The sequence below is a fragment of the Natator depressus genome, chromosome 27 (genome assembly GCF_965152275.1).
Source record: "Natator depressus isolate rNatDep1 chromosome 27, rNatDep2.hap1, whole genome shotgun sequence".
NCBI classification, from domain to species: domain Eukaryota; kingdom Metazoa; phylum Chordata; order Testudines; family Cheloniidae; genus Natator; species Natator depressus.
The window spans coordinates 1,578,013-1,604,935 of record NC_134260.1 but is presented as its reverse complement, the minus strand read 5'-3'; the positions used below and the strand labels follow the sequence as shown (position 1 = coordinate 1,604,935).

Sequence of the window (26,923 nt, the reverse complement as noted above, 5' to 3'; positions counted from 1 at the left end):
CCATTCCCCCAGTATGTATGTCCTTTGCTAACTTGCCAGAAATGATTTAATATTTTCTTTTGAATCACTGATAACTATTGAATAGCATTTAGCCCCAAAACAACTCCGGTGGGACTCTACTGGAAGCAGCCCCATTGATGGAGTCTCCATTTATAATTTTTCTGGCATCTGCCAGTTAGTTTTAATTCATTAAATGTGCTACATTGATTCTGTATAATGTCAGTTTTTAATCAGAATGTCATATATATTTCAACACAGTTACCTCTGTCAGCCAAAGTTGTAATCTTATCAAACCGTGGTACCAAGTTAGTTTCACAAGACACGTTTTCCATAAAACCATGTTGATGTGCATCAGTTATTCTGCCATTCTTACTGAGTGCATCCCATATCATCTGCCTTCCCGTGATTTTGCCCACAGTCAAAGTCAGGCTAACCAACCTGTGGTTACCTGGGTCATCCTATTTGCCTGTTTTAAATACTGATACATTAGCTTTTTTCCAGTCGTCTGCAATTTCCCCAATATTCCAAGATTTGTCAAATAACAAAAGTCTCTCAGAGAGCTCATCTGCCAATTCCTTAAAGATGTGATGAATAATATTGTCAGACATATAGATGAACATAATCTGTTGAGGAAGAGTCAACATGGTTTTAGTAAAAGGAAATCATGCCTCACCAATCTACTAGAATTCTTTGAGGGGGTCAACAAGCATGTGGACCAAGGGGATCCAGTGAATATAGTATACTTAGATTTTCAGAAAGCCTTTGACAAGGTCCCTCACCAAAGGCTCTTACACAAAGTAAGCTGCCACGGGATAAGAGGGAAGGTGCTCTCATGGATTGGTAACTGGTTAAAGATAAGAAACAAAGGGTAGGTATAAATGGTCAGTTTTCAGAATGGAGAGAGGTAAATGGTGGTGTCCCCCAGGGGTCTGTTCTGGGCCCAGTCCTATTCAACATATTCATAAATGATCTGGAAAAAAGGGTAAACAGTGAGGTGGCAAAATTTGCAGATGATACAAAATTGCTAAAGATAGTTAAGACCTAGGCAGACTGCGAAGAGCTACAAAAGGGTCTCTCAAAACTGGGTGACTGGGCAACAAAATGGCAGATGAAATTTAATGTTGATAAATGCAAAGTAATGCACATTGGAAAGAATAATCCCAACTATGCATATAAAATGATGGGGGTCTAACTTAGCTGTTACCACTCTAGAAAGAGATCTTGAAGTCAATGTGGATCGTTCTCTGAAAACATCCACTCAATGTGCAGCGGCAGTCAAAAAAGCGAACAGAATGCTGGGAATAATTAAGAAAGGGATCGATAATAGGACAGAAAATATCATGTTGCCTCTATATAAATCCATGGTACGCCCACATCTTGAATACTGTGTGCAGATGTGATCGCCCCATCTCAAAAAAGATATATTGGAAAAGGTTCAGAAAAGGGCAGCAAAAACGATTAGGAGTATGGAATGGCTTCCGTATGAGGAGAGATTAATAAAACTGGGACTTTTCAGCTTGGAAAAGAGACAGCTAAGGAGAAAGATGATTGAGGTCTATAAAATCATGACTGGTGTAGAGAAAGTAGATATGAGGAGGAGTAAACAACACTTCCTTAACACAAGAACTAGGGGTCACCAAATGAAATGAATAGGCAGCAGGTTTAAAACAAACGAAAGGAAGTATTTCTTCACACAACGCACAGTCAACCTGTGGAACTCTTTGCCAGAGGATGTTGTGAAGGCCAAGACTATAACAGGGTTGAAAAAAGAACTAGATAAAGTCATGGAGGATAAATCCATCAATGGCTATAAGCCAGGATGGGCAGGAATGGTGTCCCTAGCCTCTGTTTGCCAGAAGTTGGGAATGGGTGACGGGATGGATCACTTGATGATTCCCTGTTCTGTTCATTCCCTCTGGGGCCACTGTCGGAAGACAGGATACTGAGCTAGATGGACCTTTGGTCTGACCTACTAGGGCCATTCTTATGTTCTAAGTTATCTGGCCGTACAGATTTAAAATGTTTAACTTTGGTAGATGCTGTTTAACACCTTGCCCATTTACTGTTAGAATAGAAAGCATTTCATTTTCACTGTAAGATGTGACTCCACCTTCTAGCTTGTTTCCAAACACAGGAGAGAAATATTAATGAGCACTTCTGTTTTTTCTACCTCATTTTTAACAACTGTGTCATTCCTGTCTAATAATGGACCTATACTACTGCTTGGATTTTTTGTTGTTCCTGATTTTTTAAATATAATTTTTTACTGTTCTGGCCCTACTAGCCACAGATTTTTTCATTGGTACCTTTTCTACCTTTACTAATTGTCTGCATTTTATAATTAATTATTTATAATCATTGCTCTCAGCTTCTCCTTTTCTGTTTTTATGAATATTTTATAGGATTTTTAACTGAAGAAGCCTTTAGCGTCTGGAATTGAGTGTTTTTGGCACCTAAGTCAGCAGTTGTCTAAGAATACTTTATTTTTTGCACAACTGTGTTTTTGTTTGTTTTTCTACCCACAGTTTTTCTTGTTTTCAAGCTTTGAGAGAGTGGCCCTTTTTATAGTGTCAAATATATATCACTGGTTTGGGCTGTATTCTGTTGGCACATGAATGTAGCCAATCATTCCATATAAGCAACAACTAATTTTTATGTATCAGTCATCTTTATCCATCAGAAAGAGGTTATAATATAAAGTTACCTTTAGATGGGTGTAATACTTCCTGTGCTAGAAAATTATCTATAATTCTTAGAAACTCATAGGATGCTTTACTAATGGCAGCATGAGACTGCAGCATGTGTCCCTCTGACTGAAATCCCCCAGGATAATGCTGCTTTTCTTTCTACACATTATAGATCTATATTTTAAGGAATTGTTCATCCTGTTTTCTGTCCTATTCATCTATTATAGACCCCAGACCAATACTCCATGTTGTGACTTATCAGTTGATACTGTACATTGATTCATAAGCATTCCAGGTCTTCTGAAGTGTCTATCTCTGAAGATGGTAATGGCACCCCTTTTCTGCCCACTCTGTTCTGCGTAAATAGGTTGTCTGTTATGGTTTTTAACTTACTGATCATGTGACTCCTCTGAGATTTCAGTAATACCAATTATGTCAAATTTTTTCATAAACCAGCATTTCTGATTTCTCCTCGCATCCATATATAGGCGGTTAAAATTTTTTTTCTGTGTCCCTTAACTTCTTGATTCTTTATATTCATGATGCCTTGAGTATGACTTGTTTATATTTGTAATTGTTACTCTTTAATAGCTTCTCCTTTTTGTTGCTAGTTTAATGCTCAGCCAACTAGTCAAGCTAATCTGTCACCAGGAGTGTTGCTTCTCCTGCTGCTGAGGTGGAGGCTTTCCAAACCAAACAGCCTCATCTCCCCAAAGAAGGGGGCCCAATGTTCCATGAACCCAAACCTTCTACTTTACTCCACTTACCCAGCAGCAAACAACCATTATCTTCTGTTTATCTTGTCTTGCTTGTGAGGCAGAAAAGATCTCTCCAAGACAACCACCTGTACTTTCCTCTCCCACAGCTCCCTTTTATAATGCCCCCGATGGATCAGCTATGGATCAGTCTTGTTAAAGGCATGAATTTAACTGTGACTTTGTTTATTTTTACCCTGTATTTCTGATTGAGTAACGTAGGTTAAAGTTTAAAATTGGTTTGGAATGTGTTTGGCTTTATTTTCAATAAAAGAATCACTTCTGCAGGATATATTAGTTTGGAATAAAATACTATGCATCTTAAAGGAAGGGGTGGATTATGCAGTGTTTCATATTAATTTCTTAGGTTACTGATCTTAATTTTGGGCCCTCTTTTGTGCACATATTTATGCTGGCTAGACTAATGACTATAAAGAGGAAATCTCTCAAAACCACTTTCCAGTCTACTATTATCTAGCTAGGAGAATGTGTGCTTGCCATACTACCAGTGTATTCAGTAATAACCTTGTACTGTAAATTAATTAACTAATAAACAGTAGAGTTTTGCAGCACCAAACTGATGTATTGTCTTAGCCAATCTGTCAAAAGAACTGGGATTGCCATCAGTCTCTGACCCAGAAGTTAATTGTCTAATTTAGAGCACTGTAAAATTAGTTACTGCCACTGACACCTTGTTAGAATCTTCATAAGTAAACAAACTGCTTCCTCTAACTCTGGCCTTCTAGCTCCAATCCTGTGTTGAAGATGATGTGGCCTGAAGGTAAATTGAGTATCACAGAAGTGACCAAGCGACCCTTGACTGCTGCTACCCTTTTTAAGAACTCCATGATTGCACTAGTAGACAACCTGGCATCTAAGGTAATGATCTGACTGTCTCAAAATAAGTTCTGACTTTGGATTATAGAGATGTGTGGATCCTCTCTGCAGTGTGTCTGTGCCTTTCCTGGTTTAGAGTTCCAAGTTTATCTGTCATATTATTTTTGCCTCCAGTTGAAGTCCCGTTGTAGAGGACACCAGTCATAAGTAGTTCTTATTACACTAAGCAAATACTCCTTGCCTTTAGCAAACTCTTGACGTTTATGGAGTGTAATGCTGAGAAGTATCCTCTTTTTTTTTATTTGTCTTCCAATACAAGGCGTGACGTGTGTGGAAGCAAAGTGGGGAAAGGGGAGGTGGTTCTCACCTGAAATGTAGTTGGCTTGGAAAATGCAGCCCTAGGTTGAGACATTCAGGCTAGTGGCGGAAGTCAGAATGTGGATACTGCAGTGCAGCACTTGAGTATCAGGATACTGTTGCGATGTGTGGTTGAGAGAGCATTTAGAATGTATCGGCGTCTGGCAATGATTGATACCAGGGAGATTTATAGTATGTTGACGGGAATAGTGAAGGGTGACTGTTCTCAAATAAGGGGACAAGCGACCTTGGAAGCTGCTAAAATATATTCACACACTTAGGATAATGGAAGATGGATCTAACTTTTAGGTTATCCTTTGAAATCCATCCCAAGTCAAAATTCATTAGCTTTTGAAGGCTAAAGTATGGTACCCAGAATTTGACACAGTACTCAGCCGAGGCCTCACCAGTATTGAATAGAGCAGTTACCTCCTGCGTCTTATGTACGACACTCCTGTTAATATACCCCAGAATTATTAGCCTTTTTTTTCAACTGTATCACATGGTTCACTCATATTCAATTTGTGATCCACTGTAACCCCCAGATCCTTTTCAGCAGTACTTCCACCTATCTAGTTATTCTCATTTTGTAGTTATGCATTTGACTTTTCCTTCCTAAGTGAAATACTTTTCATTTTATTGAATTTCATCTTGTTGCATTCAGACCCATTCTCTAATTTGTCAAGGTTGTTTTAAATTCTAATCCTGTCCTCCAAAGTGCTTACAACCCCTCCCAGCTTGGTGTTATCTGTAAATTTTATAAGCACACTCTCCACTCCATTATCCAGGTCATTAATAAAAATATTGAATAGTACTGGACCCAGGACTGACCTCTGTGGGACCCCACTAGATACCCTTTCCCAGTTTGACAGTGAAACACTACTTTTTGAGTGTGGATTTTCAACCAGTTGTAATTTATAGTAATGTAATCTAGACCAGTTTTCAGAGTAGCAGCCGTGTTAGTCTGTATCCACAAAAAGAAAAGGAGAACTTGTGGCACCTTAGAGACTAACAAATTTGAGCATAAGCTTTCGTGAGCTACAGCTCACTTCATCGGATGCATTCAGAATGCATCCGATGAAGTCAGCTGTAGCTCACGAAAGCTTGTGCTCAAATAAATTTTAGTCTCTAAGGTGACACAAGTCCTCCTTTTCTTTTTATCTAGACCAGTGGTTCTCAAACTAGCGCCGCCGTTTGTTCAAGGAAAGTCCCTGGCAGGCCGGGCCGGTTTGTTTACCTGCCACGTCCGCAGGTTTGGACAATTGCTCTCCCACTGGCTGCGGTTCGCCGCTCCAGCCCAATGGGGGCTGCAGGAAGAGTGACCAGCACATCCCTTGGCCCGCGCCACTTCCCACAGCCCCCATTGGCCCAGGGCGGTGAACCGTGGGCAGTGGGAGCTGCGATTGGCCAAACCTGCGGACGCGGCAGGTAAACAAACTGGCCTGGCCCGCCAGGGGCTTTCCCTGAACAAGCGGCGGCCCTAGTTTGAGAACCACTGATCTAGACCACATTTCACTGGTTTGTTTATGAGAATGTCATGGGCCTTACTAAAATGAGGTTTGCAAACCTTTCATTTTAATCCTACTAAGATCACATTAGGCTAGTTTTTAGGAGTGTCTCTGTGGCTTTATTAGCCTTGAGATGCATGATAGCCCTGCTCCCCACCAATAAAGATGATTAGTTACACAACTTGAATACAGCAATTAAAATACAATTCCTTAACAAGTCAGTTTGAGAACTGTAAAGTACCAATGAGTCTGACCCTCAGGAACCTATTAACAGTCCAAGTTGCTGCTGCCAGAGTTTACTCCATCACTTTAGTCCTACCTCATTACGGAAAGGGCTGGTCATAAAACTTTGCAGGATCAAGATAATCTTTGCTCCATGTGGCACAGCAAGCAGCCCTCTTGGGACTGACTAGTGGTTTTCAGTTTTATCACCTACTTGGATTTATTTGCTGCACTATATTTCAGTTTAAATTTTTTTTTGCCTTCTCTATTTACCTTTGTTTGATGAAGACTGAAACTGAAAGAATTATAGAATACAATACCATATCTAAGTGCTGTTGTACTATACCTTAATTAAATATTCAAGAGTCTTTGTTCCAGACCTTTCTTTTTAAACAGCTTTGGATTCTATATTATACCTGTCTTGTGCAAACATTAACGTTGTTTGTTTGTTAGGAGTAGCCTGTGTACCGTTTATTAGTCCCAAGCGGATTTGTATGGAGAGCTTTGCATAGATTTAGCTCAGCCATCTAAGGGCTTGTCCACAGTGGTATAATATCCTCTCCAGGGGTGTGATTTCTAAACACAGGGCATGTTTAGTCTTGCGAAAATGTAACGCATTGTTATAGAAGATTGTGATCAATTGTATTGCATGCCCCCTGGAGGTAGGACAAGAAGTACTGTGATGGACTTAATCTGCAGCAAGGAAGACTTAGTTTAGATATTAGGAAACCCTTTCTAACTATTATAAGGGTAGTTAAGCTCTGGAATGGGCTTGTAAGAGAAGTTGTGGAATTGCCATCACTGGAGGTTTTTAAGAATAGGTTGGACAAACAGCTGTCAGGGATGGTCTGGTTCTTCTTTGAGTGCTTGCTCATGTCTATTCCATTGTAGGTGTGCGCGCGCCCACGTGCATGGCTGTCGGAGACTTTTGCCTTAGCGGTACCCGTAGGGCCGGCTGTGGCACCCTCTGGAGTGCCGCACTCATGGTGCAGTGTATCAGGCAACGCCGGCCCTGCACCCTCTCAGTTCCTTCTCACCACCTGTGGTGGTCAGTCGGAGCGCCTCTGTCCCTTGCTTGGCAAATGGTCGGCGGTTTCTCATCTAGCTTAGTCTTGTGCTTTACCTGTAAATAGTTTAATCGTCGTTAGTTTGTTCTTAAGTACCCGTTAAGTGTTAGTTAGATAAAGTCCCAGAGGGGACTTTGTCCCCAGCAGGGCATGCCCTGGTCTCCGGGTTTCAAGCCCTGCTCTTCGTGTAACAGACCTATGCCTGTTAGTGACCCATAAGAGAGTTTTCTGCAGTGCCTCGGGGAAACCCATATCAAGGAGCGCTATCGCATCTGCCAGAACTTTTGTCTGCGGACACAAAGAGAATGCTGTTGTGATGCAGGCTGTTCTGTGCCCTGCTTCAGAGCTGGCTGTGGTTAGATGTTCGGCTGTGTATGTGTGTTCTCTCTGTGTGCTGCCCCAGCTCTGCACAGTCAGTCATCACAGCAACCTTGAGCAAACCACCCAGTGACCACAAGATCTGTTAAGGTACGAAGGCGCCAGGCCAGGTTTATTGTTGACAAAGCATGTAATAGCACCTGGCAGACTCTGAAGATACAAAGACATGTATGCCCATGACAATGGACGCAGCTCAGTGAATGGCAGGACCTTCCATTTCCTCCTCGGCTGGACAAAGATACTCCCTCTGAAATGCATCTTTATACCCTGATACAAACAAGTTAGTACTGCCTCTTACATAGTTAATCACTGCCCTCTGATGTGGCTAGTTATCACCTTGTGGTTCAATCAGAACATCCTTATTACATACTGTCATCCTGACCTTATCTTTTAGGAGGGTTCAGTGTGTTCCTGTTATCCTTGGGGAATGTTTTTGTACTGTCCTTGATATTGGGATGTGTTTGCTTGAGTATTCTGTGACTAGCACTTCTTAGGAATGTGTATGTTTGCAGTATCAGTCCTGTTCTTGCCAGATTCTGTGAGCAGGTCCTGCCTCATGCCAGGCCTCTGATACAAGGGCTTACGTCTCAGGTTCTCTTCCTACTACAGCAGCGCAGCCTGAGCCGGCACCCAGTGCTTCAACTTTGGTGCGTAGCGCACCCCTGGCACCGGGATCCTCCTGGCACTGATCCCCATCACTGGTCCAAAGAAAAAGGCTAAGAAGGCGGCACCGAATAAGCCCGACCAAGGGGCTCTGGGCAAAGGACCCTGCTCAGGCCTTATGCCCACTCCGGACCCGCTAAAGAATTTGACCTTGGGGAGTTTCTCCCCCCGAAAGGACCTGCCACTGGCTCCGGGGAGCAGTAAAGGGCCTAGGCCAGTGGTGCAGTCGTAGAATCATAGGATATCAGGGTTGGAAGGGACCTCAGGAGGTCATCTAGTCCAACCCCCTGCCCAAAGCAGGACCAGTCCCCAACTAAATCATCCCAGCCAGGGCTTTGTCAAGCCTGACCTTAAAAACTTCTAAGGAAGGAGATTCCACCACCTCCCTAGGTAACCCATTCCAGTGCTTCACCACCCTCCTAGTGAAAAAGTTTTTCCTAATATCCAACCTAAACCTCCCCCACTGCAACTTGAGACCATTACTCCTCATTCTGTCATCTGCTACCACTGAGAATAGTCTAGATCCATCCTCTTTGGAACCCCCTTTCAGGTAGAATCATAGAATATCAGGGTTGGAAGGGAGCTCAGGAGGTCATCTAGTCCAACCCCCTGCTCAAAGCAGGGCCAATCCCCAATTTTTGCCCCAGATCCCTAAATGGCCCCCTCAAGGATTGAACTCACAACTCTGGGTTTAGCAGGCCAATGCTCAAACCACTGAGCTATCCCTCCCCCCCCAAAAAGAGGACCAATCCCCAATTTCCTAAATGGCCCCCTCAAGGATTGAACTCACAACCCTGGGTTTAGCAGGCTAATGCTCAAACCACTGAACTATCCCTCACCCCCACGTAGTTGAAAGCAGCTATCAAATCCCCCCTCATTCTTCTCTTCCATAGACTAAACGTAGATTCATAGATATTAAGGTCAGAAGGGACCATTATGATCAGCTAGTCTGACTTCCTGCACAATGCATGCCACAGAGTCTCACCCACCCACTCCTGCGATAAACCTCTCACCTATGTCTGAGCTATTGAAGTCCTCAAATCATGGTTTAAAGACTTCAAGGAGCAGAGAATCCTCCAGCAAGCGACCCGTGCCCCATGCTACAGAGGAAGACGACTAATCTCCAGGGCCTCTTCCAATCTGCCCTGGAGGAAAATTCCTTCCTGACCCCAAATATGATGATCAGCTGAACCCTGAGCATATGGGCAAGATTCACCAGCCAGATACCCAGGAAAGAATTCTCTGTAGTAACTCAGATCCCATCCCATCTAACATCCCATCACAGGCCATTGGGCCTATTTACCATGAATATTTAAAGATCAATTAATTGCCAAAATCATATTATCCCATCATACCATCTCCTCCATAAACTTATCGAGTTTAATCTTAAAGCCAGGTAGGTCTTTTGCCCCCACTGCTTCACTTGGAAGGCTATTCCAAAACTTCACTCCTCTGATGGTTAGAAACCTTCGTCTAATTTCTAGTCTAAACTTCCCGATGACCATTTTATATCCATTAGTTCTTGTGTCCACAGTGTTACTGAGCTTAAATAATTCCTCTCCCTTTCTGGTATTTATCCCTCTAATATATTTATAGAGAGCAATCAGATCTCTTCTCAACCTTTTTTTGGTTAGGCTAAACAATCCAAGCTCCTTGAGTCTCCTTTCATAAGACAGGTTTTCCATTCCTCAGGTCATCCTAGTAGCCCTTCTCTGTACCTGTTCCAGTTCGAATTCATCCTTCTTAAACATGGGAGTCCAGAACTGCACACAGTATTCCAGGTGAGGTCTCACCAGTGCCTTGTATAACCGGTACTAAAACCTCCTTATCTCTACTGGAAATACCTCACCTAATGCATCCCAAGACCGCATTAGCTTTTTTCACCGCCATATCACATTGGCGGCTCATAGTCATCCTGTGATCAACCAATACTCCAAAGTCCTTCTCCTCCTCCGTTACTTCTAACTGATGCGTCCCCAGCTTATAACTAAAATTCTTGTTGTTCATCCCTAAATGCATGACCTTACACTTCTCACTATTAAATTTTGTGCTATTACTATTACTCCAGTTTACAAGGTCATCCAGATCTCCCTGTATGATATCCTGGTCTCTCTCTAAATTGGCAATACCTCACAGCTTTGTATCATCCGCAAACTTTATTAGCATGCTCTCACTTTTTGTGCCAAGGTCAGTAATAAAAAGATTAAATAAGATTGGTCCCAAAACGGATCCCTGAGGAACTCCACTGGTAACCTCCCTCCAGCCTGACAGTTCACCTTTCAGTAGGACCCGCTGTAGTCTCCCTGTTAACCAATTCCTTATCCACCTTTCAATTTTCATATTGATCCCCATCTTTTCCAATTTAACTAATAATTCCCCATGTGGCACAGTATCAAACACCTTACTGAAATTGAGGTAAATTAGATCCACTGCATTTCCTTTGTCTAAAGAATCTGTTACCTTCTCAAAGAAGGAGATCAGGTTAGTTTGCACGATATACCTTTTGTAAAACCATGTTGTATTTTGTCCCATTTACCATTGACCTCAATGTCCTTAACTACTTTCTACTTCAAAATTTTTTCCAAGACCTTGCATACTACAGATGTCAAACTAACAGGCCTGTAGTTACCAGGATCACTTTTTTTTCCTTTCTTAAAAATAGGAACTATGTTAGCAATTCTCCAATCATATGGTACAACCCCTGAGTTTATAGATTCATTAAAAATTTTTGCTAATGGGCTTGCAATTTCATGTGCCAATACCTTTAATATTCTTGGATGAAGATTATCTGGGCCCCCGATTTAGCCCCATTAATCTGTTCGAGTTTCGCTTCTACCTCAGATATGGTAATATCTACCTCCATATCCTCCTTCCCATTTGTCATGCTACCATTATCCTGAAGATCCTCATTAGCCTTATTAAAGATTGAGGCAAAGTATTTGTTTAGATATTGGGCCATGCCTAGATTATCCTTAATCTCCACTCCATCCTCAGTGTTTAGCGGTCCCACTTCTTCTTTCTTTGTTTTCTTCTTATTGATATGGCTATAGAACCTTTTACTATTGCTTTTAATTCCCTTTGCAAGGTCCAACTCTACTTGACTTTTAGCCTTTCTCACTTTATCCCTACATGTTCTGACCTCAATAAGGTAGCTTTCCTTGCTGATCCCTCCCATCTTCCACTCATTGTAGGGTTTCTGCTTTTTCTTAATCATCTCTCTGAGATGCTTGCTCATCCAGCTTGGTCTACAACTCCTGCCTATGAATTTTTTCCCCTTTCTTGGGATGCAGGCTTCCGATAGCTTCTGCAGCTTTGACTTGAAGTAATCCCAGGCCTCCTCTGCCTTTAGATCTATCAGTTCTTCAGTCCAATCCACTTCCCTAACTAATTTCCTTAATTTTTGAAAGTCAGGCCTTTTGAAATCAAAAACCTTAGTCACAGATTTATTTTTGTTTGTCTTTCCGTTCAGTTTGAACTGAATTGGCTCATGATCACTTGAACCAAGATTGTCCCCTACAGCCATTTCTTCTATGAGGTCCTCACTACTCACCAAAACCAAATCTAAAGTGGCATCCCCTCTAGTCGGTTCAGCAACTACTTGATGAAGGAATCCATCAGCTGTCACATCTAGGAAAATCTGAGCCCTATTATTATTATTAATTATTATTAATGCATCCAATGAAGTGAGCTGTAGCTCATGAAAGCTTATGCTCAAATAAATTTGTTAGTCTCTAAGGTGCCACAAATACTCCTTTTTCTTTTTACGAATACAGACTAACATGGCTGCTACTCTGAAACCTGTCATTATTATTACTAGCACTCGTCCTCCAGTCTGTATCTGGGAAGTTAGTCTCCCATGATCATGCAGTTTCTATTAGTATTTACTTCATTAAAAACATTAAAGAGGTCTCTGTCCATATCCAAATTAGATTCCGGCGGTCTATAGCACACTCCAAGCACTATCACAGGGGAGGCTCTAGTAATTTTTTTCCCCAATGTGATTTTTGCCCAGATGGACTCTGTCTTATCCATTCCATCACTTCTTATTTCTTTACATTCTACCTCATCATTGATGTACAATGCTACTCCACCACCTTTACCTTTATTTCTGTCTTTCCTAAACAGCACATACCTTCAATACCTGTAGTCCAGTCATGACTACTATTCCACCATGTTTCTGTTCTCTCTATAATATCTGGTTTCACTTCCTGCACCAGTAGCTCTAGTTCTTCCATTTTGTTACCTAGGCTCGTCGCATTGGTGTATAAACATCTTAATTTTTGCTGTTTGGCCTTGCTCACGTTCTGTACCCGATTAGGCACGATCATTCTACAGCCAGCATGACCTATTAGACTTGTATCCATACTGCCCTTCCTCCTTATGTCCATTCTCCTACCCACGGCTGTATCCTTTCTTGCTTTTTCTTCCCTCTCAATGCTAAAATCTAGCGTGGGGATTACCTGGACATCTCCCAACCATCTCCCCCAAATTCCTAGTTTAAAGCTCTCGTAATCAGTTGTGCCAGCTTCCATCCTAGAAGTCTATTTCCTTCCCTACTCAGATGAAGTTTATCCCGAGAGAACGCCTGTCCATGAACGCCTCCCAGTGGCCATAAACCCCAAAGCCCTCCTTATAGCACCACTGCCTAAGCCATCTATTGATAGTCATAATCTTGTCACACCTTTGTTGACCTTCTCTAGGAACAGGCAGAATCCAACTAAAGATCACCTAAGCCTCAATTTCCTTAAGCGTCTTCCCCAGCCTAGCATAATCTCCCTTGATATGTTCCAGCGGGAATCTACCGGTATCATTTGTTCCCACATGAAGGATAATTAGGGGATTCTTTCCCACTCCCTTTAGGATCCCTTTCAACCTCATACTTCATTAGCACACAATCCCAGTTCCCTCAGCCTCTCCTCATAAGTCATGTGTTCCAGTCCCCTAATCATTTTTGTTGCCTTCCGCTGGACTCTTTCCAATTTTTCCACACCCTTCTTGTAGTGTGGGGCCCAAAAGTGGACACAGTACTCCAGATGAGGCCTCACCAAGGTCGAATAGAGGGGAACGATCATGTCCCTCGATCTGCTGGCAGTGCCCCTACTTATACAGCCCAAAATGTTGTTAGCCTTCTTGGCAACAAGGGCACACTGTTGAGTCATATCCAGCTTCTCATCCACTGTAACCCCTAGGTCCTTTTCTGCAGAACTGCTGCCTAGCCATTCGGTCCCTAGTCTGTAGCGGTGCATGGGATTCTTCCGTCCTAAGTGCAGGACTCTGCACTTGTCCTTGTTGAACCTCATCAGATTTCTTTTGGCCCAATCCTCTAATTTGTCTAGGTCCCTCTGTATCCTATCCCTACCCTCCAGCATGTCTACCACTCCTCCCAGTTTAGTGTCATTTGCAAACTTGCTGAGGGTGCAATCCACGCCATCCTCCAGATCATTAATGAAGATATTGAACTAAACCGGCCCCAGCACCGACCCCTGGGGCACTCCACTTGATACTGGCTGCCAACTAGAAATGGAGCCATTGATCACTACCCATCGAGGCTGACAGTCTAGCTGACTTTCTCTCTACCTTATGGTCCATTCATCCAGCCCATACTACTTTAATTTGCTGGCAAGAATACTGTGGGAGACCATGTCGAAAGCTTTGCTAAAGTCAAGGAACAACATGTCCACTGCTTTCCCCTCATCCACAGAGCCAGTTATCTCGTCATAGAAGGCAATTAGATTAGTCAGGCATGACTTGCCCGTGGTGAATCAATGCTGACTGTTCCTGATCACTTTCCTCTCCTCTAAGTGCTTCAAAATGGATTCCTTGAGGACCTGCTCCATGATTTTTCCAGGGATTGAGGTGAGGCTGACTGGCCTATAGTTCCCAGGATCCTCCTCCTCCCCTTTTTTAAAGAAGGGCACTACATTAGCCTTTTTCCAGTCGTCCGGGACTTCCCCGGATCGCCATGAGTTTTCAAAGATAATGGCCAATGGCTCTGCAATTACATCCGCCAACTCCTTTAGCACTCTCGGATGCAGCGGATCCAGCCCCATGGACTTGTGCTCCTCCAGCTTTTCTAAATAGTCCTGAACCACTTCTTTCTCCACAGAGGGCTGGTCACCTCCTCCCCATGCTGTGCTGCCCAGTGCAGCAGTCTGGGAGCTGACCTTGTTCGTGAAGACAGAGGCAAAAAACGCATTGAGTACATTAGCTTTTTCCACATCCTCTGCCACTAGGTTGCCTCCCTCATTCAGTAAGGGGCCCACACTTTCCTTGACTTTCTTCTTGTTGCTAACATACCTGAAGAAACCCTTCTTGTTACTCCTCACATCTTTTGCTAGCTGCAACTCCAAGTGTGATTTGGCCTTCCTGATTTCACTCCTGCACACCTGAGCAATATTTTTATACTCTTCCCTGGTCATTTGTCCAATCTTCCACTTCTTGTTAGCTTCTTTTTTGTGTTTAAGATCAGCAAGGATTTCACTGTTGAGCCAAGCTGGCCGCCTGCCATATTTACTATTCTTTCTACACATCGGGATGGTTTATCCCTCTAACCTCCATTAAGGGATTCTTTAAAATACAGCCAGCTCTCCTGGACTTCTTTCCCCTTCATGTTGTTCTCCCAGGGGATCCTGCCCATCAGTTCCCTGAGGGAGTCAAAGTCTGCTTTTCTGAAGTCCAGGGTCCATATTCTGCTGCTCTCCTTTCTTCCCTGTGTCAGGATCCTGAACTCAACCATCTCATGGTCACTGCCTCTGAGGTTCCCATCCACTTTAGCTTCCCCTACTAATTCTTCCTGATTTGTGAGCAGCAGGTCAAGAAGAGCTCTGCCCCTAGTTGGTTCCTCCAGCACTTGCACCAGGAAATTGTCCCCTACACTTTCCAAAAACTTCCTGGATTGGAAGTCGACCCCCTCCAAGGCCCCAGCACCTGGAGAGCTGAGAGTACCTCTGCTGCAGCTGACACTGCGTGTGGCTGTGGACCCGGATAAGGCTCCCTGTGAGGGCAAGCCCACCGGCAAGGCCTCGCACAAAACAGGCGAGCACCACTGGCCTCCGGAGCCAGGACAAAGCCCTAGGTCGGTACGTTCTTGTTCTCTGCATCCACCCAGGTCTCCAGCTCGCCGCTACAAGTCATTGGCACCGTGCTTCCGATCCCCATCGTGGTGCTGAAGCATCGTCGATCTTCCTGGCACCAGTCTTTATCGTGCCTTCAGTCGCCGTTGCTGAGCGCTCGAGGGCGTTCCCCGACACGGCACTGCTCCCCCTACCCCTGGCACTGGTCGGACTGTTCCTCACACCAGTCTCCGGCAGCGACAGTGAGCCATCACTCAAGCCTCTACAGTCCTGCCCTGGTCGCTGGAGGGTGACGACTTCTCAGGCTCAAAGGCACAATTAAGCCCCTCACCCAGGCAACGTGATTGGGCTCTGGAGGGTGCGTCCGTGGCATCAGTGCCAACCTGGCAGCAGAGCCAGTGGCCGACCCAATGGCCTTATTGGAATGGATGGGGCGTTCCTGTCATGCCAGTGCCCCACTCCCTCCAGCCCTTGGTTGCTGTGTCAGACACGTCGAAGGCAGGGCCCCCACTATGCTGCAATTGAGGTGGCCGCTGCGATTGAGGAGCTGCCCTCCCTGACGGGTGAGGATGCTGCTGGACCTCCCCTGGTTGTCCTGTCGTCGTCGTCCCTCCAGATGAGGAAGTGGCAGAGCCTTCCAGAACTAGCCCATGAGACGATTTCCACGAGCATCAGGCACTGCTCCACAGGGTGGCGTCCAGCTTGGGCCTCAAGGCGGAGGAGATGGAGGAGCAGATGGACACATTATTTAATGTGCTCTCCCAGCCCGGATTGCGCTCTTGGTACGCGAGCGGTAAGGTTTATATACACAGTGAACATGAAACAATGGGTGTTATCATACACACTGTAAGGAGAGTGATCACTTAAGATGAGCTAATACCAGCAGGAGAGCAGGGTGGGGGTGGGGGGAGAAAACCTTTTGTAGTTTGTAGTAATTTATTTGAGCGTAAGCTTTTGTGAGCTACAGCTCACTTCATTGGATGCATTCAGTGGAAAATACAGTGGGGAGATTTATATACACAGAGAACATGAAACAATGGGTGTTATCATACACACTGTAAGGAGAGTGATCACTTAAGATAAGCTAATACCAGCAGGAGAGCGGGGGAGGAGGGAGAAAACCTTTTGTAGTGATAATCAAGGTGGGCCATTTCCAGCAGTTACAAGAACGTCTGAGGAACAGTGTGGGGGGGGAGATAAACATGGGGTAATAGTTTTACTTTGTGTAATGACCCATCCACTCCCAGTCTCTATTCAAGCCTAAGTTAATTGTATCCAGTTTGCAAATTAATTCCAATTCAGCAGTCTCTCATTGGAGTCTGTTTTTGAAGTCTTTTTGTTGTAATATTGCGACTTTTAGGTCTGTAATGGAGTGACCAGAGAGATTGAAGTGTTCTCTGACTGGTTTATGAATGTTATAATTCTTGACGTCTGATTTGTGTCCATTTATTCTTTTACGTAGAGACTGTCCAGTTTGACCAATGTACATGTCAGAGGAGTATTGCTGGCACATGATGGCATATATCACATTGGTAGATGTGCAGGTGAACAAGCCTCTGATAGTGTGGCTGATGTGATTAGGCCCTATGATGGTGTCCCCTGAATAGATATGTGGACACAGTTGGCAGCGGGCTTTGTTTATTCCCCCCACTGTTCCTCAGACGTTCTTGTCAACTGCTGGAAATGGCCCACCTTGATTATCACTACAAAAGCCCCCCCCCCCCCCCCGGCTCTCCTTTCTGGTATTAGCTTATCTTAAGTGATCACTCTCCTTACAGTGTGTATGATAACACTCACTGTTTCATGTTCTCTGTGTATATAAATCTCCCGACTGTGTTTTCCACTGAATGCATCCAATGAAGTGAGCTCTAGCTCACGAAAGCTTATGCTCAAATAAATGTTAGTCTCTAAGGTGCCACAAGTACTCCTTTTCTTTTTGCAAATACAGACTAACATGGCTGCTACTCTGAAACCTGAGGGGTAAGGCTACATTTTAGTCACGGGTATTTTTAGTAAAATCACGGACAGGTCACAGGCAGTAAAGAAATTCACAGCCCGTGACCTGTTCATGACTTTTACTAGAACCCCTTGACTAAAACTGGGGCTGTGGGGCTGCCCATGGGTGCTGGGGGAGGGGGCGGCCTGGGTGCTGGGTGGGGGAGGGGGAGCCTCATGGCCAGGGACCCCACTGGTGCTGGTGGCAAGGGGGCTTGGTGGAGCCGGAAGGCTCCCTACCTTGCTCCGTGCCTCTCTCCTCCCCGCAGCAGCCAGTGCGACTGGGGCAGGGGCTGCCTAGCTGCTACTTGGCCAGGTGCAGCAGCTGCTGCAGAAGTCATGGGAAGTCATGGAATCTGTGACTTCCGACCTCCGTGACAAACTCACAGCCTTAACGGAGGGGGTCCTGAACATTTCCCAAACCATCCGGCAGACCCCATCCTCCATCCTGCCCACCTCTAAAAGGGCAGAAAAGAAGTACTACTTTCCTGAAAAAGGGTTTGAGTACTTGTGCACTAATCCGCCACCGGGGTCGTTGGTCGTGTTAGCGACCAACAAAAGGGACAAGCAAGGACTCACCAGTTCCACCCCTAAGAGTAAATAGGATAAGACTGGATTTGTTGGTTCAAAAAATTAATTCTACGGTCAGCCTCCAGTTTCGGGTGGCGAACCACCAGGCCATCTTGGCTTGCTACAGTTTTAACTTGTGGGACTGTCTCCTCAAATTCAAGGACTCCATGTCCCAGGAGGCAGCCCAGGAGTTTGCAACCCTGGTGGAAGAGGGGACCGCAGTGGTTCGGTGCTCTCTCCAGATGGCCTGCGTTGCAGCAGATTCAGCTGCTTGAGTGGTCGCCTCAGCGGTGGTCTTGCGGGGCAGTTCCTGGCTCCAGACCACCGGCCTGTCTCAGGAGATGCAGGCATCTATTCAGGACCTCCCGTTTGACGGTGTTGGCATGTTTTCCCACCAAACAGATGTGCATTTGCATGTCCTGAAGGGTACGAGGGCAACCTTTTGCTCCCTGGGGGTGCCACTCTTCAGACACCCAAGCAGCCGTTCCAGCCTCCTCCGCCACCTAAACAGTGGCAGCCTCAGCTCGGGCCTGCGAGAAAAAGGGACACCTGGTTTAACTGCTGCCGCTCTTTGTCGTCCCAGTCTCTTGCACAGCCTGGCCCAGCTAAGCACTGGGGGCCAGAAGTGCTTATTTTGAGGGTGCGCTTGGGAGTGATGCACCAGCCAACTGCCCGAATCCTTCCCACCCTTTCCTCGACTGCCTTTTCCCTACTGCTTGGCCTGGTCGTGGGTTATGTCAGACCATTGGGTCCTGGACACAGTGGCTCGGGGATACACCCTGCAATTTTTGGCTGCCTCTCCTTCCCACCCCCTCGCCCCAAGTTCCCTGTCCCTCTTCAGGGACCCTTTTCATGAGCAACTCCTCATTCAAGAGATCGAGAGCCTCCTATGTCTAGGGGCCGTGGAGGAGGTTTGTTGGGCTATGCAAGGAAGAGGATTCTACTCCCGCTACTTCCTACTCCTGAAGGCAAAAGGGGGACTCAGACGCATTCTGGACTTGCGGAGACTCAACAAGTCGCTCACAAAGTTGAAATTCCGCATGGTATCCCTGGCCTCCATCTTCCCTTCCCTGGATCCGGGGGACTGGTATGCTGTTCTAAATTTGAAGGACTCCTTACTTTCATGTCTCCATATTCCTGGGACATGGATGTTTCCTGTGTTTCATAGTGGCGGGGCACCACTTCCAGTTTATGGCCCTACTCTTTGGCTTGTCCATCCTCTGCCCCCAGTGTGTTCACGAAATGCGTGGCACTGGTGACGGCTTACCTGAGGTGTCGAAGGGTCCAGATCTTCCCCTATCTCGACGATTGGCTTATCAAGGTCAGGTCTCCGGAGCATGTCCAGAGGAGCCTCAATCTGGTGTCCTCCACCTCCAGTGATCTGGGTCTCCTAATAAACAGAAAAATCCACATTAACACCTGTTCAACACATAGAGTTCTCGACTCCACAGGGGCTAGAGCCTTCCTACCGGAAGAGCGCTTTCAAGCTGTCATACTTGATCAGCCACATAAATCTGATGGGCCACATGGCCATGTGCACCTATGTGGTAAGTCACGCCCGCCTTCATCTAAGGCCCCTGCAAGCGTGGCTGGCCTTGGTCTAAGTTCCAAGCAGGCACCCCCTGGATCGAATGGTCACGGTGCTGAACCACGTCCTCTCCTCCCTGGACTGGTGGCGGGATTCCAAGTCCCCTTCGTGATCCCGTCACCCTTGCTCACCTTGGTCTCGGATGTGTTTGGACCTGGGCTGGAGGGCCCATCTGGGTGAGCTCAACACCCAGGGTTGTTGGCTGCAACCTGACCTAGCCCTCCATATCAATGTCAGGGAGCTCAGGGCGGTTTGGCTGGTGTGCCGGGCTTTCTTGCCCCACCTGGAAGGCAGGTGCAGGAAGATGCAGGTCCTTATGGACAATACTGCCGCAATGTACTACATCAACAGGCAGGGCGGCGCCAGCTCTTTGGCCCTCTGTCGGGAAGTGCTCCGCCTCTGGGTCTTTTGTGTGCAGCACACCATTTGTTTGGTGGCCACCCACCTGCCCGGAGCCAAGAAAGTCCTGGCGGATTGCCTCAGCAGAACCTTCTTGTCTCGCCATGAATGGTCGCTCCACTCGGAGATGGTCAGCCTAGTTTTCTACAGGTGGTGGACTCCCCGGGTGGACCTGTTTGCGTCCAGACAGAACAGGAAGTGCCACATGTTCTGTTCTCTGCTGGGCAGGGACAAGGGCTCCCAGTCGGAAACCTTCCAGATTCTGTGCTCAGGAGTGCTGACTACACTTCCCACCCGTGCTGTTAATCTACAGAGTCCTGCTCAAGGTGAAGCAAGACAGAGTGACGGTCATTCTCATGGGCCTGGCATGACCTCGGCAGCACTCGTTCGCCATGCTCCTGAGTCTTTCAGCAGCCACCCCGTTGCAGCTGCCTCTTTGGACGGATCTGCTGTCTCAGAACCACGGGAATCCGCTGCGTCTGAACCTGTCAGTGCTGCACTTGACAGCTTGGTTTCTGCATGGCTGAGTAGGGAAGAACAGCAGGGTTCTGCCGGTGTCCAGCAGGTTCTGCTGGGCAGCAGGAAACCCTCCACAAGGGCTACGTACGTGGCTAAGTGGGAGCGGTTCACGTGTTGGGCCTCGGATTGCCGCATCTGGGTGGAAGAGGCCCCCCTGCAGGACATCCTGGACTGTTTGCTGCACCGTAAGCTTCAGAGCCTGTCAGTGTCCTCCGTCAGGGTGCACCTGGCAGCCATTTCGACTTTCCATCCTCTGTTTCACTGCAGGTCAGTCTTTGCACATCCCATGACAATGCGGTTCCTGAAAGGTCTGGAACACGTCTACCCGCATGTCAGGGACCCGGTTCCTGCTTGGGACCTGAAGCTTGTGCTGTCCAGGCTCTCAGGGCCCCCCTTTGAGCCTCTGGCTTCCTGCTCCCTTCTGCTTCTCTCCTGGAAGGTCTCCTTTTTGGTTGCTATAACTTTGGCCTGTAGGGTGTGTGAGATCAGGGCACTCATGTCAGAGCCGTCTTATATGATCTTCTATAAGGACAAAGTCCAGCTGCGTCCGCACCCAGCTTTTCTGCGCAAGGCCATCTCCCAGTTCCATACTGCTCAGGACATATACCTACTGGTCTTCTGCCCGAAGCCTCATACTATGGATGAGGAATGCAGGCTGCATACTCTGGAGGTCTGGCGGGCACTGGTCTTCTACACAGAGAGGATGAAGCTGTTCCATAAGTCTATGCAACTATTCGTTGCTGTTGCAGACCGGATGAAGGGTTGCCCAGTGTCTACCCAGAGAATATCGTCCTGGATCATGGCGTGCATCCGCTACTGCTATGAGCTGATGAAGGTAACCCCGCCAGCGATCGTGACAGCTCACTCGACTAGGGAGCAGGCATCATCGATGGCCTTCCTCGCTCAGGTGCTGGTTTCAGCAGAGCAGTCCTCCAAACTGCAAGACTGTGAACTCCGAGCCCACCTCTGAGGATACTGCTTGTGAGTTACCTACAGTGGAATTGACACGAGCAAGCACTCGAAGAAGAAAAAACGGTTACCTAGCTTTTGTAACTGTTGTTCTTTGAGATGCGTTGCTCGTGTCCATTCCATTACCCACCCTCTTGCCCCTCTGTCTGACTTGTTGGCAAGAAGGAACTGAGAGGCGCGGGGCCGGTGGCGCCTTATATACTGTGCCATGAGTGTGGAGATCCAAAGGGCACCACATCCGGCCCTATGGGTACCACTAAGGCAAAAGTCTCCAGTCGTGTATGGGGGCGCGTGCACACCTACAATGGAATGGACATAAGCAATTCATCTTGAAGAAAGAAAAGGAGTACTTGTTGCACCTTAGAGACTAACCAATTTATTTGAGCATAAGCTTTCGTGAGCTACAGCTCACTTCATCGGATGCATACTGTGGAAAGCGTAGAAGATCTTTTTATACACACAAAGCATGAAAAAATACCTCCCCCCACCCCTCTCTCCTGCTGGTAATAGCTTATCTAAAGTGATCACTCTCCTTACAATACACATTGTGTATTGTAAGGAGAGTGATCACTTTAGATAAGCTATTACCAGCAGGAGAGAGGGGTGGGGGGAGGTATTTTTTCATGCTTTGTGTGTATAAAAAGATCTTCTACGCTTTCCACAGTATGCATCCGATGAAGTGAGCTGTAGCTCACGAAAGCTTATGCTCAAATAAATTGGTTAGTCTCTAAGGTGCCCCAAGTACTCCTTTTCTTTTTGCGGATACACTCTAACACGGCTGCTACTCTGAAACCTGTCATCTTGAAGAACAATAGTTATGAAAGGTAGGTAACTGTTTTGTTTACTTGGTCCTGGCTCAGTGCAGGAGGCTGGACTTGATGACTTCTTGGGGTGTCAGAAATCAGGTCCTGCATCAGAGCCAGTCTCCCAGCACCCTAATGAGTACAGCTGGCCTGTAATAGGTGGCCTGATTGGCTTTGCCTGCCTGATTGGCTGGAAAAGTTAGCAGACTGGCTCTTTGGCCTAGCAGTAGAAGCAGTTCAACAGCTGCTGAAGCATTCCTGATGGCTCCTGCATGTTCCCTCCCCTGGCCCCTCACTTCAGGTAACCCAGTCCGAACCCTCGGCTTGGATTCCTTACTTCTGACTCTGGTTCCGTGACCCTTGGTTCTGGCAGCTGGTCTCTGATTCTGGCTCTGAGGCATGACTGCCCATGTCTTGGTCACTGATGTGAGGACCTTTTGAGCCCTACATTTCTATGGTTCTATGAAACTCTGGCTCTGCAGGTGCAGAAGGGACATGTCTCTTGATTCAGGGTTTCAAACAAGATGATCATTAAACATAGTAACACATCGGTTGATAACATCAGTTGACAATTTTACGAAATCTTCTGCTGCTTCTGTTTGTGTTCTCTGATTAGTAGTCGGGTTATTGTTGGCACAGAAGATATGAGATTACTTTGATCTGAATGCAGAATGGATTCTGTGCAGTAATACACTGCTAGAGCACTCTGACCTTAGAGGTACTTGAACTGTATGGTTCATATATTGGTGGTGTGTAGGATTCAGCTCCAGCCAGGACACCTGTGTGTTGTCAGAGCAGCTGTGATCTGTGTGATCTGTATAATCTGTATGTTCAGAAGGCCTGTTGCACCGTCCCACCCCACCTTCTGTCTCCTCTCCCTCCTGGAATACCTGTGAAGTGGCTTTCCCCCTCCCCCTCCCTCCTGGAATGCTTGTGGGATGAATGGGCTGCTTGAGCACCTGGAAGATCAGAAGAGCTCCCAGGTAGACAAAGTGTCTGGGACTCTGATTAGGCAGCGTTCACATGCCCAGTGCATGGACACTGCATGGACACTGGCTGAGGTGGAGTGTGACCAACCAGACGCGGCCAAGTCACCTTTAGTCGCAGGCCATGCGGAGCAGGTCCTTAAAAGGGGAAGGGGCCATGTGCTCAGGAGTGCACTCACAAGATTGTAACTTCCGTGAAGGCCCTTTGCCTGGACCGCCTGGCCAGTGGTTCGCCGTGTTGCATTCCATCGTGCCTCGGGAAGACTTACTTTCATTGCACTGTCCATTGCTGTGCTGTGGAACACTTTCCTTGAAGGATCCTGACATCTCCCGTGCCTTGCCTGTCCTGGGAGCATGAGTATGCGAGTGTGTGTGTGACCCCTCTCCCCCCTTCTTTTGAGCTTAGCTATCAGTATAATAAACGTGTTGCTTTCTTCCAAACTCTGGTGGGTCATTAGTCCTCCCTAAGCTTACTAGCTGGCCCAATTTCGGGTAACACTGTGGACGTAAGGGGAACTGCCACTAGAGGCTGGCAGGACCAGTTCTGATCTGGGAAAAGGCTTGATTCCATGAGCCATTGACTCTCTAGAAGAACTTAAAGCTTTAAACCTTGGCTTCAGTTCATAAATTTCCACTTTTCTGACTTAAAGATGCTTCTTCCAGTGCTATGGTTTGAAAGGTCTGCAGGCACTGTTGTGGTTGAAACAGTTGTGGGCTTCGTGAGAAAAGCACCTTGGTGCACTCCATCACATGGCTTGCTGACTACGTGGCACTCTGTTCACTGAAACTAGACTGATAGTGACTAGAGGACAAAAAAGAAAGGAAGAAAAAAACCAACAACCTGAACAACAACAATGAACAAAAGACCAGGGAAACTTTTAGAACGCATTTAACTCTTCACCCAAAGAGTAATTGCTAATTAATGTGACAAATAACATGGACAGTTTTCTTGCAGCCTTGATGCTGGTGTCATATAAGAAATTAGCTACTGCCAAGAGAAAAATAAGAGAACATAACCGAATGGGCAAAAGTGTGTTCAAATAAATTACGCTTGTTAGTAATTACTAACCTTGTGTGATTTTTTTTTTTTTAATATGGTCATTTTAGAGACAAAACCTGTATCAATTCAAGCAAAACTCTAATAGATACTAGAACTTTCTAATATGCTTAAATGGACACACTTTTTCAAAGATGAGTTTAATTGTTCCCCAGACATTCTAGTTGAATCCTGTCTTTTTTTCTTCTTAAAAACTGGAATTCTGAAATTTTTGGGAGGAAAGGGAAGGACTTGTGGCTTAAACACAGGGCTTGAAGTCAGGTGTTCAGACAATAGAGTGAGCATGGGAAGAATAGACAATTTGAGTTCTATTAGTGGCTTTGCAAGTCAATTAATTTCTCTGTGGCTTAGTTTACCTGTTTGTAAAATGGGGGTGGCAGACTGCTCAGTGGCAATGGGGTTTAATTCATTGTTTATAACATGCTTTTTGAGTATCAGATGGCAGTTGCTATAGGAATAAGTATTTTAGAAGTGTTTATCATGTACTATGCAAGAGCTATCTGTAAACACTGAATTAATTTTAACAGAAAATTCTGTCAAAGCTGCCATGATACATAGACACACAATCAATTTCGTTTTTCCCAATTGTAAAACGTATCTTTAAAACCTCACGCCTACCTTTGCTAAAAGTCTACTGGTTGGATAGCTAAGACTCCTAATTCAAAAGGGTGTTCAGTTCTGCATGTTTGCCTTGTTAGTTGAGATTCAATTAAACATATTTTTGGAGCACACTGAATCTAAGTGATGGCTCCTCTTATTATGGCAGGTTAAATACTTAATCTACTGTCCCCTTCCAAACTTGTACTAAGAGAGTCCAGGGACAGAAACCTAGGATTGTTAAACATACTTTTATTGCACTGGAAAAAGGGAGATGAAAGATCTGAAGAGGTGTCTTCAAATGCATCTTTTTAAAATGTCTATAGGCTGATTTATGTAGCTGCCACATAAAGCTGTGTGCTTGACAGATGTTGTTATCTTCCCATGTTTTCCTCTTGAGTATTTGGTCTTGTTTGACTGATCACTTGGGTTCTTCCTTTCCTTTAAAAAACACTAGAGCTTGTATTGCTCTGGCTGACATTACGATGAATGATGAGCTATTCTGGGGCTGACTGCTCTTTTGAGACCCTTCCTTTATTCCAACCTCTCCATCTCTCCCTCTGAATTTTTTTCCTCCACTCCACTCCTAGCTTTCCCTCAAATTCACTTTGGCAGGCATCCTCTCTAGTGTGTTCATAATTCCATCACTGTGACTAATCTAGCACAAATGTTTCCCTTCTGCATCTTTTTCGGAGGGTCTAAGCATGTCTCAGGTAATTAGCTGCAAACCATAGAGGAGACACTTTCAAAACTAGAGGTGAAGAAAAATGAAGAAACTTTCATACAGAGAAAGGCTGAACCACTGGTTAGAGTGCTAGGACTTGAGGTTGTTTCAATTCCCTGCTCTGATGCAGACTACCTGTGCAAACTGGGCAAATCACTTAGTGTCTTTGTGCCTCAGTTTCCCATCTGTAAAACAGAGAGAATAGTTCCTCCCTACTTCACAGAGGATAAATGCACTAAAGAGAGTGTGAGGGGCTTAGATACCACAGCAGTGCCAACCAGATGTGTACCTCTATAAAAATCAAGTTGGCAGTAATGTTAATGTTGAAGCATCCATTGCAAAGTTTACTGGGATGTTAATTGCGGGCCATTATGAGGTACAAAAACTACTTTGAAAAAGCATTAAGCTTTAAAACAAAATGAAATCCAAAAAATTCAAAATGAAGGCATTATCCTGATGCAAGAGATCACAAGACAGGTTTAGGAGTCTCTCTCATGTTGACCTTTCTGGATTTCTCCACTGTAGAACATTTAGATAAATGTAAGATTATGTAAGATGTAGAACATTTAAATAAATTTAAGTTTAAGCGAGTTAAACTCCAATTGTGTGAAGGATGTACTTGACAGCACTGGAGACCAGTGTCCTTTGTTCACACACTTGGTAAAACAGGGCATGTTTACCAGCAGTAACCTGCCAACGTGCTTCAACTTGGACCTGGAAGAGCCACTATTGGTCTCCATGGCCCATTCCATCCTTGATGACTCTCATAACAAGGATGTTAGTTACTGCCAGTTTTGACTTTTGTGTTGTGGAAACCTATGATGTTGGAACTGGATTTAAACCAACTCATTCTTCATTGTGCTCAGGTCCACAGATCCATCACAATGAGTATTTCAGCCTGTATGCAGTTTGGGAGCCAACCCAGCCCTGGCAATGACTGGCAGCAGGAGAATGCCTGCCTCCTGAAAATCCGTCCAGTTTTTTCTGCCTGCTGGTGGCTTGGCCAAGCTTCCCTGCTGCAGAGCTGCCTTGAGGGAAATTCCAAACTTTATTTCAAGTTTTCAGGCGAACAATTCAGTAACGTCTCTTTCCAGTTCCCATCTGGGTCCTATGGCTGTGTTTGAACTTTCAAAGGGAGTTGTCCCCTCATCACTGCTCCCCCTTTAGGG

The 26,923-nt window shown here is 45.6% G+C and overlaps 1 protein-coding gene across 2 annotated transcripts in view; it reads left to right on the top strand.

The window, feature by feature from the left end:
• MYO1D (myosin ID) overlaps positions 1-26,923 on the top strand; it is a 339,856-nt gene that overhangs the window by 124,907 nt on the left and 188,026 nt on the right. For both annotated transcript variants that reach the window (XM_074940974.1, XM_074940975.1), the window contains exon 14: positions 4,189-4,321. In XM_074940974.1, coding sequence (XP_074797075.1) covers positions 4,189-4,321 — 133 coding nt within the window. The remainder of the gene's footprint in view (positions 1-4,188; positions 4,322-26,923) is intronic.